Source organism: Aythya marila (genome assembly GCF_965140915.1).
Source record: "Aythya marila genome assembly, chromosome: 6".
In the NCBI taxonomy this organism is placed as follows: Eukaryota; Metazoa; Chordata; class Aves; order Anseriformes; family Anatidae; genus Aythya; species Aythya marila.
In genome coordinates this window covers 20,861,912-20,883,085 of record NC_139047.1, presented here as the reverse complement: position 1 = coordinate 20,883,085, position 21,174 = coordinate 20,861,912, and the positions used below count along the sequence as shown (strand labels likewise).

General features: G+C 40.8%; 1 protein-coding gene across 4 annotated transcripts in view; it reads right to left on the bottom strand.

Moving 5' to 3' along the window:
• COBLL1 (cordon-bleu WH2 repeat protein like 1) overlaps window positions 1–19,852 on the bottom strand; it is a 92,648-nt gene extending 72,796 nt beyond the window's left edge. For 2 of the 4 annotated variants that reach the window (XM_082762839.1, XM_082762840.1), the window contains exon 1: window positions 19,650–19,852. In XM_082762839.1, coding sequence (XP_082618965.1) covers window positions 19,650–19,834 — 185 coding nt within the window. In that variant the 5' untranslated portion in view covers window positions 19,835–19,852. Of the gene's footprint in view, window positions 1–19,353; window positions 19,578–19,649 lie in introns of those variants that run through there. The other 2 variants (XM_082762843.1, XM_082762842.1) reach the window with 2 other exon arrangements.
• Window positions 19,853–21,174: the final 1,322 nt, after the last annotated feature.

Below are 21,174 nucleotides of genomic sequence, written 5' to 3'. Positions count from 1 at the left end.
TCAGACATACTGATAGGGATCAGAAAAATACTTTTTTGTTTTGTTTTGTCACTTCAGATATGTACAGAGGACAAAACAAGTTGTGACTGACTGCTCGGAGATACCAAAATTCACCTGTGAAATTAGGCATTATGATAAAAACAGAGGAAACGGACTGTGATTCTGGATTCCTCTTCTGCCAACCTCCTCTACCAACCTTTCACCACCACCTGTATCTAAGGATCAGCAATTGTCTACAAAACCTCACTGGATCCAACTGTTAATCATGGTATGAACTAATGCCTACTATGCCTCCTAACTACTCAATGCACACCAACAGCCTGGCTAAAACTGTTTTCCAAACAACTTTCACAAATTAACGTGGGTAACTAATGGCAGTTCATAACACACTGCACCAGTGCTCTATTTCTGTGTACACTCACATAGTTTCTCAAGCTCATCATCACATTTAAGCTCATAATTCTATTTTCTGCATGTTTGGGGATATATCTTTGTTCAATTCTGTTGTTCCACATCTGTCACAATGACACAGCAGATTATGTCAAAATTTTTTTAGATCATAAGTTTAAGTACAATCTAACAGCCTTTAAAAATACACCATTATCTTTCTGTGGTCATGCATAGCTAACGAGGCTACCAGGTAGCTGTCAAAGGATCATAACAATGACATAAGGTTCTGAGAAAATTACAAGACAAGCTTTACAGCTGGGCCTACCTATAATTTCTCTGTCTTTACATTGTTCTTTTTCAAGCCCAAACTAAAAGGCAGAATATTATTAGCACTACTGATGCTAAGCGATGCAACTAAATGGCTGGTTAAGGAAAAGATGCCCTTACTTTCTTTACCAGAGGGATGAAGTTTCTTCTTCAGGTAACCTGCTCCAGGTCACATTCTTTTATTTATTTTAAAATAACAAAAAGAAGAAAGAAAATTGTCCATACACGCTCACAGTGGGCAAAATTGCAACACCCTGCTGTATAACACCGGATCGAAGTCCCAACCTTGCACACTTCTTACGCATGGGAGCTGGATGTGACCAAGAACACAAACTGACACTAGAAAGAATAATCTTTCTGCTTGTTTTCAGCTTATGTGAAATGCCACACTATGGCCAGCAAAGAAATTCCTGAGGAAAAGTATGTCAATTGAGCTGTGTTTGGGTTTTTGGATTTCAATTCAAAACACATAGCTATGTTAAGTACATATTCAGGTTTAATGTAACACTGGAGGATTATTTCTACTGTTGGCAACTACCATCAGTGACAATGCATACAACATTGCTACCTGAAAATATACAGAACTTGAAGGATTAAGTTCTGAGAAAGCTTGAACTTAAATTTTCAGTGAGAATATGTATAAGAGCATGCATAGGTATATGTAAATCAACAGAACAATTTAAATGAGCAAATATCAACTCCAGTAGTATTTAGAATTGGATCCTTTTATCTGCAAAACTTATGCTCACATGTATGCATGCCACAAACAAATAGAATGGATTAACGGATAGATTAATTTTATCCGCACAATGCAATACAGTTTCACATATTCACATAAGGCTTGTTATTGTTATGTCTAGTTCTCTCTCCTATTTTTAAAGCATTTAAGATGTAATACTTGAGACAGTAGAAACTGAAAGAGGCTGGCTGCTTGCCAAGTCCTTTTTCTATACTCTAGAAAAGTACATGCAGGCTCTGTTGACAAAGTATCCAGCTACAGGCCTTTGTATCCCATCGTGTTTCACAATGTAGCTCTCTCTGAAGAATCTCAGTATTTTGTAGCTAAAGTCCAATCCAAAACTCACACTTTTGGAAGCCTGAAGGATGTTTCTAACTGAAACCAGGACAATCATCTTCCTTTTTTGGCTTCCTGCACTTTCAAACAGAACGCTTATGTATGAATCAGACCACATTACCAAGCCTGGATATTTACAGTGATGTTAAACAGCCAACATTACATTCAACCCCATCAATTTTTGACATGGCAGTTTCATCTCTAACCAGTCTTTTTTATTTCCAACAAAATCACAAAAATATAATACTAGATGAACAGATAATATAGATCTCAATTGTTACTCATTTCACTCTACGCCATTAAGAGATTACTTGGTGGCTGTGCCAGTAGAGTACAAGATAAAAGTTTAAGATCAGTCATACATAACGAGCAAACACCTGTCCAGCATCCATTATCCTGCTGCTACTGCATGCTTTCGGAATGGGGATTTGCACTGCAGAAGCCACAAACTATTATTTAATGCCAGAGCATACCATCAGACAAAACAGTTTGCAGAAATGAATTAAGAAATTGATTGAGAAAAAGAAAAATCTAGACTCCTTTAATGCTATACTCCAAAAGAGAAACATTTTGGGATAACATGCTGTTGAAATAGTGCAGTAATGGCTGCCATATTCAAAGCTAAAAGGCATCAACAAAATAAAATATTATGAACTAAGAGTCAGGATAGAAATTTGAGATGTACCAAACAAGGTAAATCAAAGAGAACAGGTGCTAGAGACCAGAAATTAAAATACAAAAGCTCCTTTATCCCACCAGCAACCAAGACCTCTCACAGAACAATTCACAGCTCACTTCTTTTACTAAACAGCCTGTAACACCACAAGCACATCTCAGCATCAGTACATGGGTGCATGCAAGACCAACTGTGATTCATAATTAGATACCAAATGAAATGTTCATGCAGAGTTTACCAAGTTTAGCAACCCTGCGGGACCATGACATAACTTTTGCAAGTTTGTCCAATCTTCACTGCCTAGCACATGATGCCCATAGACTGTGAAATTCCTAACCTAGGAATAGCTTTTTTTTCTCCTCCAATTTTCAGATTCCTAAAAAGGTTTTTCAGTTAGCAGTGCAAATGCCTGCTTTACAGCCAACACAAGCCAGTTGGAATAGGCTTGTTCTCTAGCTGTTTTGTAGAAACCCAGTGTACACGGGCCACATGCTCTTTTAGAAACTGGTGACATATCCTTATGGCACAGTAAAGGAGCTGATAACAAAACCACTCATTTTATTTTCAGCCTCTTTAGAAACACAACAATGTCTGCTTATGATGGGGTTGGGCCAGTTTTATGAATTCTGGTCCTTTGTTTATTGCCTGAGATCCATGCTCACAAGCCTAGACTTCCACCTTTCATACATACAGGTTTTTGCCTAAATAGTGGAAGGCTTTCACTGTGCAACTAAACTCGAATTAATAACCAGAAGCTTGGTTTTTAGTCAAAAGCAAACAACTTTCAAAGTTACCAAAAGAGCTACCCAGAATTTATAATACTTACTGCCACTCTTCACTCAGTCTAGCAAGGTCAAATACACTGTTTATGAAGCAAAAGCCTAAAAGTAAGTTGAGCAGTCTGTCTCTTGCACTTCCTACTGTTTCAGTATTGCACAAATTGCAGCAAGCATCCTTACACCAACAGACCAATTGGAAATGGAAGTTGCGGTATATCAGTTGGGACTATGAACTGCAAACATACAATGCAAATATTGCACCTGAAAGGCAATTAGCCAAAACAGATCAGGTAAAAATGGCTCAGGCTAGATTAGCATACCTACCAATAAATAAACTTGTACTTTTTCTTAGGACAAACCCAACACTTAGAAGGAGGAACTGGTGGTATCACTGACCACTGTAATTGAAAACCCTCCACAAAGCACCAGAGATGCTATGAAAAACGTATTTCTTGTGTTGTTTTTTTTTTAAATCTTATTTATTTTTATCGTTGTTACCGAGACTCTTTGCAAGTGAAAATGGAAGCCTGATTAGAAAGAACTCATCAGAATTTATCAGCTCCCAGTACTTAATTCCTGCTTGATTTAATTCATTTTTCTGTTAATTGTAAGGTCAAAGAGAATCCCGTGTAAGCAATAAGCAGCAGGAACTAACCAAACAGAACACCGGATCTTTAATGCAAATGTGTTTCCTGGAGGAAAGGAGTAAATCAGTACAGATAATGTAGTACAGAAGCAGAAAAAGAGAAAAAGTTTTTTGTGTGTTTTTTTTTTTTTTTTTTTTTTTTTTTTTTTTTTTTTTTTTTAATACAAAGCCTTATGTTCCAGTGAGAAATTTTTTCAACAGATTTGTTTTGGAACATAAGTAGCTCCACAAAACACGACAATTCTGAGGAATTTACATTCTTACCAAGGTTTAAGTTACTAATCAAAAGCAACAGCTGTTTGCTTTGTGGAAGAAGAGTTGTGATACTTGCTTGAAATTTTAGGGAAAAGAAAAAAAAAAAAAAAAAAAAAAAACACACAACAAAAAGTACAAAACAACCTGCACAGCAAGATATGTCTGTGTGAGTGCATACCTGAGACAACAACTCCAGAAAATATCCCTCATTCCTTAGATAGTTTAATAAAAATAATACTAGCAGTATAATTAAGAGGCCTTCAGAGTACTGGAGCAGTTCAAATAATGCCTAATGCTTTTCAAATCCACCAGTTACAAGGTCACATCAACAGAATTCCACAGCACGTCTCCTGGCCTGTTAAAGAACAGCATGCATTTATATTAACAGCTGGAATTTGAAAGTTACCTTTAATGACCACAAGGTGTGACTATTAAGAAGTTGTATGCATTTTCCAAAAATCACTGGTCCAACCTAAATCATTACCTACCCTTATTTGATGAACCCCTGCTAAAGACACTATGACATCTGATAACCAACTGACTGAAACAAATCATTTAGTTTCTAAAAAACTAATAAATTAGGTTTTAGGCCTAGAAAAGGTTGCCCCTCCATAAATTAGTCACAAGTAACTGTACAGAAAAGTCTCTACAGGAAACATAGTCTTCTCCCAAGTACATCCAATATAACTTGATCTCCACCTTGGAACTTTATGCCGTTTCATCAAAAAGACTTAATTCCTGATCAACTCCTACAATTGTTTAGTACATACAAGAAACAAATTCAATATTTGAAAGCTCCTTCCTCCAATCCTACTCCTATGAAAAAGCAGAAAGAAACAGATTAGTGAGGCCATACTTCTTCAGAAATACATTTGTTACTGGATACTGGCATATGGTCATATCTCAGTTTTAATATGACCATTTTATCAGTGCTCCAAGAGGTTACCCCTGAGAACATCTCATCTCCAGTAATTTCGGACAGTGTTCTAGCATACACAAATAACGTGGCAATATAAGTGTGATTTAGAAAATAATTCAAAACCAGGAGGATAGATTGTTTCACCCAATACAAGTTCTCTCAACTGTGAAAATTTAGATGAGTAATGAATAATGTTCCAAAGGAACAGTCCTACTTAGACCTTTAAAGAAGTTATTTCAATTGTGCTACAGTCTAAACAATGAAATTGTAATGTCTCTTGGAACATTATTATTATAAATACATTTTTTCTTAGGTATTTATGAAGGCTTGTTACACAAGCCTAAACAGCTCCCACTATATCCTTCTCTCACCAAACTCCAGGTAAATGTAGATATGCTTTGGTAAATAACAGAAAAGTCATTCTGAACGTTAAACTTCATGGAAACCACATACTTGACAGATACATTTATAATTCATTATAAAGCAAATGTAATATTCTTTTCGTGTTGTTTTCATGCAATAAAGCCCTCAAGATGCTTTCAAGAGCAAGGCCTATCTGTTTTCCAAGACAGTCCTGCACAGTTGGCTCACAACTCCGCTCTTTACACTTCCTTACCAAATGCTGTTCCCCTGCCACACAGGCATGAGCAGTGCTTTCAAACCTGACGCCCAGGCATGAACCTCACTGCAGGGCCCCTCTTCAGAAGAGACAGATATTGTAATATGACATTTTTGTGACCTTCAACAGGTCATCTTGAGTACAAATGCACTTGAGTACAAATACCTAGAGGTCAACAACTCTGTTAGCCAGCGCAAACCGCTACACTACAATCACGCTACCAAAACAGTTCTCTTCTTAACGACGTGCCCCTTTTTTTTTTTTTCTCCCTCTATAAAAATGCCTGTAATGTTATGGAAACATCAACTTTTATTCATATACTTGCTGTTGTCCCAGATTCAGCTACTTCCATTTAAGAGAAACTCACATGTCTTAAATAACCATCTAAGTTATCCTACTGTGTACATGAAGAGAAAAATAAACCTGTGGGAAACAAACCAGAACAGTAATTTGACATACTTTCTTCCTGAAGAGAAGAAGTGCGTTTGAATATAGTGCTTGGAAGCCTAAAAAGTGTTACTTTTAAAAATCAAAGTTAAAGGCAACGCCATTCTAGTCAGTGTTGAGGAACACTAGAACAGAACGTTCACTGAAACGGGGAAGGGAAACACTTTTATAAAGTTAAGAGAAAAACAAAGCACAGTTCAGGCTACTGAACAAAGAGAATAGAGGGGGAAAAACATCACGAGGTGGCAAGCTCAGACATCTGCAAGGGGAGAAAGTCACCTGGCCATTTCCAGATGACACAGCTGAGTGACACAACTGGAGCCGGCAGGCTTTAACAGGCACCAGGGACACAATCCACAGATCCCCTTAATAAGCCACCCTTGGCCTGAATATAGGGAAGGGGGGTTCTATTTGTATAATCTAAGGAACTATAAAGAGATAAAAATAAACACTTTGTTTGCCTCATTGAATAGGGGATTAAAATAACTGGCAACGTTTTAAGTCATGCACCAGAGGTAGATTCACCAGGTCACAATTGGAAAAGGAGAACTGCCAGGCCTTGATAAGCATGGCAATTACCATTCTTTTATATACAGAACCACTCCAAGGGAGTAGAGTTTCCTTACACAGCAATAACAGCATATCCTTTGATTTATACAGTAGTCCTCCAGCAATACAACCAACATCCTGTTTTCATCTTAAACTACAGCTGGGTAGTTTGCCTACAGGCTTTATTTATCAGAGCTCCTATAACTAAGTCCTTTCTCATTATGAGAAACAGCACACTCAATTAGCAAGCATTTCATCTTCCTGACCTCTTTAGTTCTGAAAATTCTAACATCTAATCTATACTGTGTTCAGATGTATGCTGAACGCATCGAAACAATGTGACTCAAGTTTATAAATATTATCTAAAAACAGTGAAACACTACTCCAACCTTGGAAGTCATGTAAAAACACCCAAGAAAATTCAGAGGAAAAGGACTTCCTTGCTTTCAGAGGAAAGAACAGACATACTGATTGAATGATCTAAGCTGTAAGGCCTCATAAAGCCCTTAAAACACAAGTTCTTGTGACTTGAAAGCACTTCTGAATTCTCCCTCAATTTAGAATTTTTCTCAAAATAACAAAATCTCAGTAAAATACACCTAAAAGAAAATAACATTTTTATTAGATACCTTTCCAATTACTTTAAACATCTATCAATTTTGTAGTCTGCATTACCACAACAGTTAAAATCCTGTCAGAATTGCAGTCATTTTCACATTCCTACCCATGAAGGAACTAGCCAAGTAGCATTTTGTATATGATTTACACACTCTTGCTCTGTGCCCATGCAATAACTCATGAACATTCCACTTGCATGCTGTCACCCTGCAGAGACAGAAGTACCACACATGCTTAGCTGTTAACCACACTTGTTCAAAACAGTTTTAGAAGCTTTTGCTTGTTAAATGTAATTCATTAAAAACTAATACAATGAGAATGTATTGCTAGTTATAGCTCCAAAATATCTACTTTTTTTCTTCAATACTAATTTACAGTCAAGCAAGGGATAAACAGCATGCCAGCAGAATGACAGTGGAAGCAGAAATGTAATTACCAATACCAACATAGGGCAAGCTTGTGAATTAGAAACTAAAGACCCTGATTCAAGAACACTAGAGAACTTTGAGTTTGTCTACACTGGCAAAAAAAAAAAAAAAAAAAAAAAAAAGACTTGAGGTGGGGGTGAAAGCAGAGGGATAGGCAAAATTACCCCCAACACAGCTACAGCAATAGAAGCTTCAGTGACAAGAAGGTGGGGAGATCAGAACATCACCTACACCAGAGCCTCTACTCTTGCCCGTAGTGGTAGGAGCTAGGTCAGAGACCAGCTGCAGGTATTTCCTTTGCCAAAATCTCTAAGACTTGTCCCAATTCCCCCAGGCTACCCATAGTAGATCAGTGCTTCACAGAATCTGATCAAAAGCAGCATGAATATTATTTTAAGACTAAAGTTTGATACTGTAGTTTTTCAGCATGCTATCTGGAAAAAAAAAAAAAATGTTGTCGGGCAGCTAGCTACACAGTTTATAAAAGCAGAAAGACACAAACAAAAGACAGCTAAAATTCAACTGAAAACACCATTCACCCTCACACTACCAAGTAAACAGCTATGGGCCAGCAGCCTAAAACCCAACAACCTCTCTGCCACACTTGTTCTCTTCCAGTAGAACATTTTGGGTTTCACACACTGCCCAAAGGCATCTGTGGAAAGAACTCCACCTTCCTATCAGGGAAGAGATTCAAGCTGTGGCTAATGACCCTTTGTTCTTTTGACACACCTAAAACAAAAATGACCACAATTTTTGGCATTTTTATTACAAGGACATGAAGTCACTGCCATACTGCAGCTAGTATAAAGAAGAAAGCCTCTCTTTGGAGACAGAACTTTCAAACTATTATTTCAAAAATATCACCAAATTAAAAGAGTATCTTCAGGTAAATACAGGCAAGGGAAAAGGTCCAAAGGCAACAAAAACCTTCACTGACTTCTAGCTGAAGAAAAGGACAAAAAGAAACTACAACTAACCTACTCCAGCAGCTGAAGAGCAGGAATAAATCTATTCTGCTCAGAACAAGACACAGAAATCTTCCATCCACTTAGACCATCCGTATGAGAGAGCCAAGTATGCCACCCCTGGCAGTTATCCAACTATCAAAACGGAAAGCAAGAAGAATGAAACTCCATAGCCTGTGTCATATCTGCAAATCAGTCCTCCCCATAAATAGCCACCAAACCATTTCTTGCCTGCTGGCCATTTAACTGAAACTGTTAATCAAGCCACAGACAACCACAGGGAAGACTAATTGGTGTAACCCCAACAGTTTAAGGATGTGATTCGCATCTGCTGACAGATCTGATGGTACTGTCAGAAGCTGAGTTTTTAAAGGGGTGGAGCTTAAGGACTTAAGTTTTACAATTTCAGCTAAAGTTTTGACATGTTTCAGCTCTCCCTTCCTATCTTTGATAAAGTATCATACGCTCTTTTGCAAGCACACTGGAGATCTTTCTACCACATTGGGCATTTACTCACATGACCCCACAAAGTGACTGAAGGAAACACTTCTCAGCGTATGACTGAGATGCGAAGCTTGATCTGACAGGATGTGGGAAAAGCCAGAAACTGTAGAGCTGTCATGATCTCACTGGGTTTTATTGAATCTTCAAGTGAATGTTAAAAACTCATAATCGTTTCTAATCTTGGACCTCCTGTTTACATGTAAGAGAATTCTTTAGATATTCGACCAGTTTTCCTTTCCGAGAACATGCTGTTGGCACCTAACTGTACAATTCTCAGTTAATTAGGGTAGGATTTTTCAAGGCTATTTCCATCTGAAGGTCTTCCAAGAAGCTCTGACAATCTTTCATTTAAAACAATTCACTGGGCACTTCATTTCCTACCACAGATCTGTGCACCATGAGCAGGCAGAGGCCACATCAGCTGGTAAGAGAGCAGACAGATCACACTCAGGGAGAGTGAAGGAAAATCCCCATATAGCAGGAAAAGGGCTCTGTACCTGTGATTTGAGGCCCGCTAGGCCAGCCTGCATGTGTCTGTCGGGTACGGCCCAGTAGTTAATAGTCAATAACCTGCAAGGGCACGGTACAGCTGAACTCACAACACAGCAGCAGCCATGTGTACACAGCATGCTGTACTTTCTCTCAAAGAGACCACTCATATGTGATTTCAAGCTTGAGCCCTAAACGTGTTAAATTAATCACGCAAATCTAAACCCTATATGCAATCAACATTAACATATTTTTCCAGTGAAAGCAAATATTGTTTATTTTTCTTGCCCTAACTCTTCCCTTTATTCATCCAGAAATTACAGACAGTTTATGATCACCATCAACTGGGGCCAGAATTATACTTGTGCCCTAATTCTCTCAAATAAAGCTGAGACCTAAGAGATGACCTGTTGAAGGTCACAAAAATGTCATATTACAATATCTGTCTCTTCTGAAGAGGGGCAGAGTTTTCACTGACACCACATGGATCTTTCCATGAGGCCATTCATGGTACAAAGCAGTTTTTTCAATCTCTATCTACAGTCAATATATGTATAAAATACTGGTTGGCACTGCATAGGTTGAAATTTCAGCATTTACATCGTGTGTCATTATTTCCAAACATTCTCAATTCTACCATAAAAACTTATTCTGGATTGAAGTCCTGGCAGGCAGTCTTAAAAAAAAAAATAATAATAAGATCTCATAAACCCACTGGCTGGCAAGTTTTACATACTGAAGCTACAGAATCCAGGAAACTTTTGGTGAGTAAAAGCAGGGGGAAGAAAAAAAAAAAAAAAAAAAAAAAAAAAAAAGGAAAGAACTATAAGCAGTGTCTTAAAGAACACCACCAGGCGGGGGGGGGGGGGAAAGAAAAAAGAAAAAAAAAAAGATTAGTTTGAATACTTCTATAATTATCATGATACCAAGTCTCACCTGCCTTTTTTTTTCTCCTCTAGATTAAGTCATTTTATACTTTGAAGCTTTCATATAGCATTTACAATTCATAACATTTCCCTCCTCTCCCTGTATTAATTTTAGATTTATGGATGAAAAAGCATTGCAGTGGTGTATTTTGGGAGAAAGACTGGAAAGTTTGTAAGTGTTTGGGCAGTGGAAATATGAAAACAGTCAAAGAAAGATGCTTAGAAACAAGACAGAGATTCCAACAGTTCAGACAGTGATGTCAGATCCTTATTAGTTTTCCAAAATAAGCTGCTTCAGATTTTCTCCTATCCCACTCACTATTAACAATAAGCTCTGAAGGAGCACTCATAAACTGCTGTAGTTTCCCACATGTGCATTTTCACCTTGCTTTTCTAAAGCATTGAACAAGCATTACCTACTGCCACTATAGTTGAGGGCAGGGGGGAAATGTGCCCTACACTGCAGGAGAACAATAAAAAAAAAGAAAAAAACTGAGTTAGTTTAATTTCAGAATCCTCTGAACACTGTACATATCACCTGGGAGAAAAACACCCCCGCCCCCCACCACAGAAGAACAGCCACTAAACAAAGATACAGAAACGTTAAGGAGTTGAAGGAAAAAAGATTAATCAGGTCCAGTTCCATCAGTTCATTTCTAAAACAAGTGTCCTGAGAACCTGCCATGTAAACATCAAATTACATATATCTGATTTTGAGGAATGACAAAACATAATACATTAAGAAAATCACTGGTATTGGCTCAGCAATGTCCTAAGTTGTCCTGGTATTGGCTCAGCAAAGTATAAACTCTGATTTCCTTGAATGGAAAAAAAATATATAGAATAAATCCCATGTCTCTGGCTATCAGTGCTGCCTTAAGATCTCAGTTCCAAATTCTGTCAGATGGGAAAACACCATTTATCTTTCAAACATCTAAAGGCACCTAAACAGTTGTGGTTTTGGAATTAAGTGTTACAATTCTTCTAAATTCCTATGCATAACCAGCAATAAAAGCATTCAGAAGAGAAGCAGCACATATAAGATCCAACAAAATGGGACTTTCCCTGTGAAGCGAGTACTTTAAAAACTTAATGAGGTAAAAATAGCTGAGGGATGTCACCAAGGATGGAATTAGTGAGGCTACTTCGTAATGTGGGTGGAAGGAGAGGATTAAAATTGCAGGCAAGGGGAAGTGAGATACCATGAGTCAGAGATCAGCAGGGGATACAGAAAAGTTTGTCTGGAGATTTCATAAAGTAGATGAAGAAAGCAATGACTGCTAAAGAATGAAAGCATGGGAACCAAGGGACAACTTTCAACACACAGTTTTTCTTGATTTTGGAGAATTTTATTTTATTAAAAATAAAAGAGCCAAAGCCCAGATTTCTGCCATAGTGTGGATTTCTGAATTGACACAAACTTCTGAAAATCATCAGACATTTCACCCCTGGAAACCTGCCTACTACTCTGTGGTCATCACCTAGATAACCTGTTGTCCATCTTACAAGCTGAAGAGCCATGAAAACACTTACCATTGCAAATAATTTCTACGCATCATCATTGCAAATCACAGAATCACAGAATTGTAGGGGTTGGAAGGGACCTCAAGAGATCGTCGGGTCCAAAGCCAGAACAATTTCACAATTAATTGTGAACAGGATGCCTTTTTTTTTTTTTTTTAATGAAAAGAACAAGAGTTTCTGCATTAGTAGCGGTGATGTATTTATTTTTGCTTGAAGGGGTTACATCCCAGAATGACACGTTGTAAACATTTTTCCAAACTACCTTTCTAACAGACACTTTGGCGCCTATTTTTAACAAAAACAGAGACAAAAATATTGTTCCTCCCAAGTGAAAAATGCTTTCAACATCGTAGTCTGAAGAATTTTTAAAAATAGATATCTCAGTAGATTACCTTCTACCTGCACTGCAATGTCCAGCTGTCTTCTCAGTCATGTTTGGCACTAAACAAGAACTGTACTGGGTTCCACAAAGGTCAACAGCAATGCAATGATACATAAACACTTGGTAAAATACCAAATGACCAGAACCAAACTCGCCACACTGTATTTTTCCCTACTACCCTTCTAACAACCTTGTTACCTGCACATTAAAAGTGTCTGGGCAGTAATAAGATACAAGCATGTGCAACTCTTCGGGTACAAGTCCTCTGATGCTCAATGAGAGAGAGCAGGTATTAGTGGTGGAGACTGTACAACATCTGAGCATGGCTCAAACACTCGGGAAGCTGCATATCACCCTAGGACAGTGAAGAACAGCACGGTGCCATGCTTAGAGAGGTCTGCAGAAAGGACACCACAAAGCCAGTAAGAACCCAGTGACATTGTACTTTGAAGTATAGGTATTTAACTTCAGAGCAAGACACAGTACTTCACATCATGTAAAGGTTTTTGTACTGTACCTTAATACCTAAGGAATCTGCCAAACTGCTTACACAGTTCGCAGTTAAAACTGAGTGGGGAAAAGACGCGAAATTACATCATCCACCAATACAAAGACCCTATTTTTAATGGCTTTGTCAATAAACTGCTTGTGTTGAAGGGACAGCTGAAAGAGGTACTTCAGCCTCCCCATAGCAAAATGTGTAAAAGCTGCTATACTTGCACATACAGAGCCCTAGTCTTTGGAAGAAAATGTATCATTAAGTCTGAAATGAAAGCCAGGTAAAACATCAGAAGGAAGTCAATTTTCTGGACAGAATTTCTTCGTTTTAGTTTTAAAAATCCCATTTTTTTCATTTGGGTCGGTTTCTTGTCAGAAACCGAAGTGAAAATAGACTTGATTCTAAAGACAAATACACAAGTTTATAATCCTGTTCTTTTGAGATAGAGTGGGTTTTGGAATTAAAACAGCATTACTTTATAAGAGAGATGCAGGGCAAGTAACAGAAACTGTATGATCACTGGTACTTGAGAAAAATTCTAGCTCACAATACTTACCTACTCGGCATAGAGTAATTGATTACACTGTTCAGAGAGGAGGAGAGGTTGATTTTTTTTATATATGGTATTTAAATAGGAGTAACATTTTCCAAACCATATAGGTATATATCTAGAACAGAAATGAACAATAAAAGACAAAATTTGCAGAAAGTATTTTTAAAGTACAGCTAAAAAAGTACGACTAGCAACCTATTTCTTCAATTGAAGCCTTTGCTGAATTAATGCTCCCAGCAACAAAACCAATGCTTTCTCACAGAAGAAAGCTCATGCCTAGCCAAAAATATTCATGTGCTCTATTTTCTTTAACTGAAAATAGCAATCCTGACAATCCTAGTCTTGCAGAACAGTCGACATACACACAAACTCCCCAGGGAGACGTTTCACAGACAGATTAGGGATCCATCCTTCAACCACCCACATGTCTTTGATCATTTACAACCACCAAAAGATATACACAAATGTATGTGCCCCTTTTGAACTAGATAAACTCCAAGCAAATAAAAAACAAATCCAGGAACTCCTAGGTTAGTAAATATTCCCATGGTATTGCAAAAAAAAAAGTTTCTAAAAAAAAAAAAAAACATGAAAAAATGCGTATTTCTCTATTTGTCCATCAACATGCAGATTTTAAGTCAGAAGGCATCTATTTGAATCCTAGTTAGTAAAAAGTTTACTTTGATACAAAGAGTTACATTTCCAATTGTGAGACCTCACTTCAGGAGAGAATTCAGGTGAAACCTCAAGTTTTTAATTGCCTGTTACAGCTCAAAACAGGGTTGTTGTGTTGTTTTGTTTTTTTTTTTCCCCTCTTGAGCTTCCCATTGTCGCATGCTGCACAGCCAGAGTTTCCTCTTCATTGTGCTAATGCTGGGCATGGCCACAGAACTCTACAGGAGTCTAGGAGTCAACATCTTGGCCTCCTGTCATCCTCTACTGCCTTGACGTCATCTTGTTGAATTTTAGAGCAGCATACAGTGACAGCAAATACTCACAGTAAAGAACAGCCCTTTCTCAAACAGCAGGCAGCTGAGTGAGCTTAAGTGAGAGCAGCAGGTCAGCCCCTGGGGAAGCTGGTGAGAGCCAGGTGAAAAGGAAGGGAAGAGCACCGTCAGATTTGTTTTAACTTGCAAGCAGTCATAAAAAAAAAAAAAAAAAAAAAAAAAACAGCTTTCCTCATATTCAGTTATTTAACAGAGCAACTCATCATACCAACTTGTTAATTTCTTGAAAAAATATTTAGTTGAGCAGGTGCTAACATTGTTACAACTCTAATAGCAGTAGGGGTAATTTGGGATCCTCAGCTCCCCAGCAGCACAAAATTACAGCAGTGGCAGCCAGAAACAGCAGCAGCCAAGCTAGAGAAATTTGCACACTTAAAAACTTTCTTCCAAGCTACAGTCAAGGAAGCCAGAAGTAGTACTGGACTTCACGAAGGAAGGTCTACAAAGATGCTAGATTACAGCAGAAACCATTGGTTTCTGAACTAAAAATATTCCTACTGAATTATTTTACCTATCAGATCATAGTAATCATGTGAAGCTCTGTGGTTTCCTCTGGGATCTAAGCTTCTGGTCCCTACAATGGGCTCTTTTCTTCTTTCACCCAACACAGATACTACTACCCAACATAAATAGTGATCTTCAGGTTTACGTAAACACTGTAGCCTCTCTTAAAGTTAACAAAAACATCCAGTAACAATACCAAAAAAAAAGAACGAAGCGTAAGATGACACTGAAACCCACCTTCCAGTCCAAAGCACTTTTTTTTCTCACATGCTGTTTAAATCTCACTAATGACTAGCTCTCACTTTTCCTTTTCACAGGATACCGTCACACTTGGACAAAGGCTTGAAATAACTGCTCATTTCTCTATTTGTGCATTACCCTCCCACGCATTTTTTCACTCTAGTATCCACATTCCTTAGCCCCCTAATGCTTCCTTGATCTCATTCCCACAGCAACACACTCCAACGGGGAATATTACCACTGAGTACTCAGCTATGATTTCAGACTTGACAAGGTTTGAGTAACCAAACCAGCCATTAAATGCAACAACATTTGATTCATGGCACCACTATGTCATGTAACTATTTGATGCTGCCTTGATTAAAGCAGATTTGTTAAAAAGAACAACATAATCACCTCAAGAGGTATTACGTATATATTCAGAATTCAGATAGTAAACTACACCCTGGAATGAAGAACATTTAAGTGGCTCCTGATGGGGATCCACCCACAAAGTGGTTAACTCCCTGTTTCAAACACCCAGCAAACTGTGGTCACAAGATCTCAAACTTCTTTCCATTTTGTTGTATCTCAATTAGATCTTCACCAGGGTCATGGAAGTGAGAAAAAAATCTTTATCTTGAACTCCTCAGTATAAAAGATAGAGCACACCTAAGATTGAACTGCCTTGCCTGTTAGACCCATGCCAGCCTAAATTCCGAGTCTTGATAGTACTACCGTTTAGTACCACAAGCACAAAGGTCTTGCTTTTATCCATGAACATCTATATACAGTGAAGTACTATACAGGCAATAGCAACCGCTAATTCATTGAAAATGTAGTAGTTTCAGGCTGGACCTGAACTCCACCAAACTGTACAAGCTTCAGGCACTCCACCACCACCCTCCAACCTGTTGCTGTGGCTTGACAACAGAACGCTTGAAGTAATTGCTGCACCTCCTGCCCCATTCATCCCACGCTCCACACCACAGAGGACCTTCATTTATGCCCCAACAAACCTATGGCCATGTTGTGAACTAGCTCAGCTGACAAAGAACAGATGAGGAGAGCTCAAACCAGTATTTTAAGCTTGATACCAGACACTTTTCAACACTGCACCACAGCTGACATGCCTAGAGATCCGTAAACCGATTGAAATTATTTGCTAAAAGAACTCAACAGTTGTACTCAAGCAAAGGCACACAACAGAGAGGTTTTTTTTCTGAAAACATTCAGATCTCTCTCCTTCAAAGGCAGCCCTAACCACATAAAAAGATTTCTCTCCTGTTCTTATTAAAAACCTCAGTACCTTCACGGGGCTAAACAGCCAGGGAAAGGGAGCATGAAGACACACCTGAGGAGAGTTCCTGGCAGTACCCTAAGCACAGCTCAGCTTAGGCCTGCCCCTACCCCCTGCTACAGCCATCTCTGTCTTCAGCCCCTGGAGAGCAGCTGTAGCTCCTAAGCATGTTTTCTTTAGGCAATCAAAAAAAAAATAAAAATATTTTGTCACTTTCTTTAAGTAAATATATAGCTCTGAATACAAATGAGATCACATGAAGTTATCGTAAATTGATTAGATCTGAATTAAAAGGCACACCTAAATGGTCATTATAATATTTCAAAGGAAATAAATCTGTAGTTTATCAAGAAACAATTTTGCTCCAATAGTTTAACAGCATATTTGCTGGCACCACTTCACAGTAAAAGTCTGTGTCAACTAGCAAAATCTACTTGTCTATGTAAAAATTGATTTTCACCAGGGATACAGCTAGCTTGCAACAGCAGGAAAAAATGAGGTCAAGATGCTGGATACCAGCCAGGTTTTGTTTTGTGTTTTTTTTTTTTTTTTTTTTTTAAAAAAAGTATTTAAAAAAACACACATCTTCCTATCATCCTGTAACACAGTCAATACACAAAGCCGATTCACCTCTGTGCTGAACAGGAACACACTGTGTCAGCTGGCCTGGCAGGAACATACTTCCAGGAGTGCTCCTCAGACTTGAGTCAAGATGGATGAGCTATAAAATTATTAAGGGTAGGTCCAGCCAAGTTTCATCTCCTACCAGAGGAAACTATGTGGCACGTCCAGCCAGTTACTGGGCATGCCTTCTATTCACCATATTAAAAAAAAAATCCAGCTGAGTATTTAAAACAAAACAGACCTTTATGAATTTACCTTGGTTGTACTTCGAGAATAACATAGTCGTGTACCCCTGCATCTTTTTCTCCCAATCCACAAACTTTTTTTAAAGAACATTTTTTTTAACAGGAAAGTATAATCCTGTATACCCAAAAAAAAAAAAAAAAAAAAAAAAAAAAAAGTCCTCCAGGATATAGTTATGAGATACTTTCCAAATCTTGTCCCAGTAGAACAAGATAAGAAAATTCCATAGAGAAAAGCCACGACGTATCACAGAGGATTAAGCTATACAGAAGTTCCAAGGCTAAATAAACACTGACACTTGAAAACCCACAAAAAAAAACTTTAACACATCTACCTTTCTTGGCAGTTAGCATAATTTGAGTTTTTAAACTGTGAAGAATTATCCATAATTACACCATGTAACTTTAAACAGTGATTTAAGAACACACTTGCTGCTAAACAGTTTTCATCTGTGTTTCAACATTTCCCACCTGGCCAGGCAGATTAGAAGATATAATGCAAACCAAAGAACATTACTATTTCTAACACAATTTGTCCCATAATCTCATTTGGTGAAGAGAACCACAGCACTGCTAACCATTCAAAAAAGAATCTGTGGATCCTATTCAGTAAAGTGGGAGGGAGTTGCTGGGTTTGCTGGTATATCCAGTTTTGTGTTTTGTTTTGTTTTTTTTCCCTCTAATCTAGTATGAACAAATCACCTTCAGGAAATATTTCAGACTGCCAATAAGAAACTCTTGTAACAAAAGAGGAAGAGTAAGCTGATTTTTCAAAGAACTAAATTATATGGGAACAGCTGATAAAAGGCCTGAAAATATATCTGCAGGGCTAATGAAAATAAGCCTTGTTGCTAGCTACATGTTTTTTCAGAAATGAGATGTGAATGCTGACAGATGCTTGAAGTCACATTAAGGGAACACGCTACTCCTCCAACCTTAAAGGAGCCAGGCTGCAGACAAAATTGCGTACAATCGACAGCTTTATGGCAGGCTGCAGACCTAGGGAAGCTGTTAGCACACTCAACCCAACGTTGTAGTTGTGACTTTTTGCTTGTTTTCACACTCCAGCCTGCAAGTACAACTGAGGGCTTTCCAGACATACCACTGCAGCCGCTTCCTAACCTCCAATCATGCTCCATTATCATACGCTTGGTCCTTTCAGCTGAGCATACATTCCCTACGTTGCAGAAATGTACTAATTATCTATACTGTAATTGTACCTTCTACAGTGGCTAACAAGATAAACTTCACTTCTCTGTGGCTGTGCATAAGCGTGGAGCCACCACAAGGCCCTAGGCAAACAAGTGCCCCTTCTCTACCAGTCCCCGTATTCGCTTCATCCATCGCTTCAAACTGATCTGATTACTGCGGCTGCTACAGCAAATCACCAACTCCACCTGCTTACCACGTATTCACTTGGTCAGAAATGCAATTACTCAGCTTTTGCAGATAATACACAAGCTTCGGGAACATCCTGGTGTTAAAATACACACTCACCAATTATTTTGTCCCCACTATTTAAAGGTCGGGCTAGCAACCTCGCCGGGGACCTGCGGGGTTGAGCACACAGCTGCGGAGGGCACCCACCACCCGCAGGCACACCGCGGTACCTGCGGCAGCCCCCGCCTGCCTGCAGCCGGGACCCCGAGCCACGTCCTACAAGTTCCATCTCCTGACGGGCTACGGGCGGCTCGCCGCCCCTCGGGCAGGACTAGCGCTGAGGCGCAGACACGCCGAGCTTCACCTGCCCGCTCACCTCAGCCGGCTCCCGAGGCGCCCCCAAGCCACCGCTCCCAAAACTCGAAGCCAGCCCGCGGGCGCCGTCCGGGAGGGGAACGCGCCGAGCCCCGCCGCGAAGCGCCGCCGGCCGGCAGCTCACCTCACCTCACCTCACTTCACCTCACCGAGGGGCGAGCGCTGGCCCCGCCGGGAGCCCGCTTTCGGTGGCGGCGGCGAGCGGTCGGGTGCCGTCGAGGAAGGCAGGGCCGCGCTCTCCGCCCTCCCCTTCCCGCCGCGCCGGCGGCCGTTTAACGGTCGCTGGGCGGCCACGAGCACGGCGCTGCCGTCGCCCGGTCCAGGGGCAGAACCCGCGACCGTCCCGTCCCGTCCCGTCCCGTCCCCTCCTCTCCTTCCGCGGGGCGCCCGCAGCCGGCTCCGGCCCCGGCGGGAGCGGCGCTTACCCTGAGGGCGGCGGGGCGGCCATGCCTGCGGCGGGGTGAGCGGCCGCCGGGCCCCGCCTCACCTGCTCGGGGAGGGCCGGGGAAGGCGGCCCCGCTCTGCCGCCCGCGGCGCCGCCTCGCCCCCGAGCCCAGGCATTCCCCGGCTGCTTCCACAGCGCGCCCGTGGGGCGGCGGCGGCCACGCATACGCGGCTCCGGCTCCGCCGGGGCGGCCGCTCGCCGAACCACACCTTGGGCGGAGAACGGGGCGGGAGGGGGGGGTGTAATAAAACCTTTTAAAAAAAACTTCTCGGTGAGCAACTTGAAACGCGGAACCTTTCCCGCTCTGGCAGCCGGCGGGGAAACAGAGACTCCCTGTTCCCGGCCCGGCTCCTCCCTCCGCCTGCCCGCACCCACCCGGCCCCGGCGGGCTGACAGCGGCCGCTGTCCCGGGCTGGAATTTTCCTCTCCCCGGGCCCGGCCCTCGGGCTCGTCCCGCGGAGGTTTCCCTGCGGCTGCCCCCGCTCCCCCCGCCGGGCTCTGGCGCTGCCAGGCTGGGGCAGGAGCACGGCGCCGCCTGCCCCCGTCGCGGCCATCAGCTGGCGCTGGGAGCGCTTTGGGCCGGAGCGGCAGCTCGCCCTGTGCAGAGCCGGCTTTCCTGCGGGACGGGCGGCTCCGCTGCGGCCGGGCAGTGAGCGCGGGGCAGGACGTGCAGCTCCGCCGGGTCACCTCCCCGCCGTGCCGCTGTCACACCGTGTGGCCGGGGGATGCACAGCAAAACACAGCTCCGCAGTCGGGAAGTGCTTTGGCACAACAACAAAGCAATCTTTTTTTTTTAATTATTATTATTTTTTTCTTTCCCGTGAGGAAAAACCAGAACGTGGCATTGAAGTATAATTTCCCTTTTTCTCACTAGTTCTAGGATTAAATATCTAGGAAAAGTATTATAACTGGCCATTCTATGCTAATACACGAGCTATCTAGTATATAGCTCATCTAGTAGATACACTGTATCCAGTACAATACAGTATATAGTATACTATATTGTACTTTAATAATGTTTTGCTTCTCGCCGTGTGCCGTTCTCACTTGTACCGTGCTTCTTCAATAAAGCTTTTATTCTGCTTGTTTTCTGCTTCTTCAATAAAGATTAAATGACCTGAAACTGCCTGTTTTGACAGATTATCGAGGTTGTTCGCAGCCTGAATAACCACATGCCATTATCAGGCACGCCCCATTAATCTGGGTAAATTTCAAAACCCAAAAAAGCCCCGATGAGTCAGGTGGACTTTCCATGGCTCAATTTTCAAAGAGTTCAACAAACTGATCTGGCAGAAGAATCTCAAGAGCAATCCCAGGGACGACCTTAATGTAAGTCTGATCTTTTTTCTCCTCTGATCGTCCATCCTTTCTTTTCTGATGCTCCTCAAATTGTTTGGGCACTGTCTAGGTTACCATGAAGGCTGAGAAATATTTCCTTTGTCTGTTCCTGCAGCAAGGGCAGGGTAACTGTATTCAGAGCATAGCCTTCCTGTAAGTATAAAAGA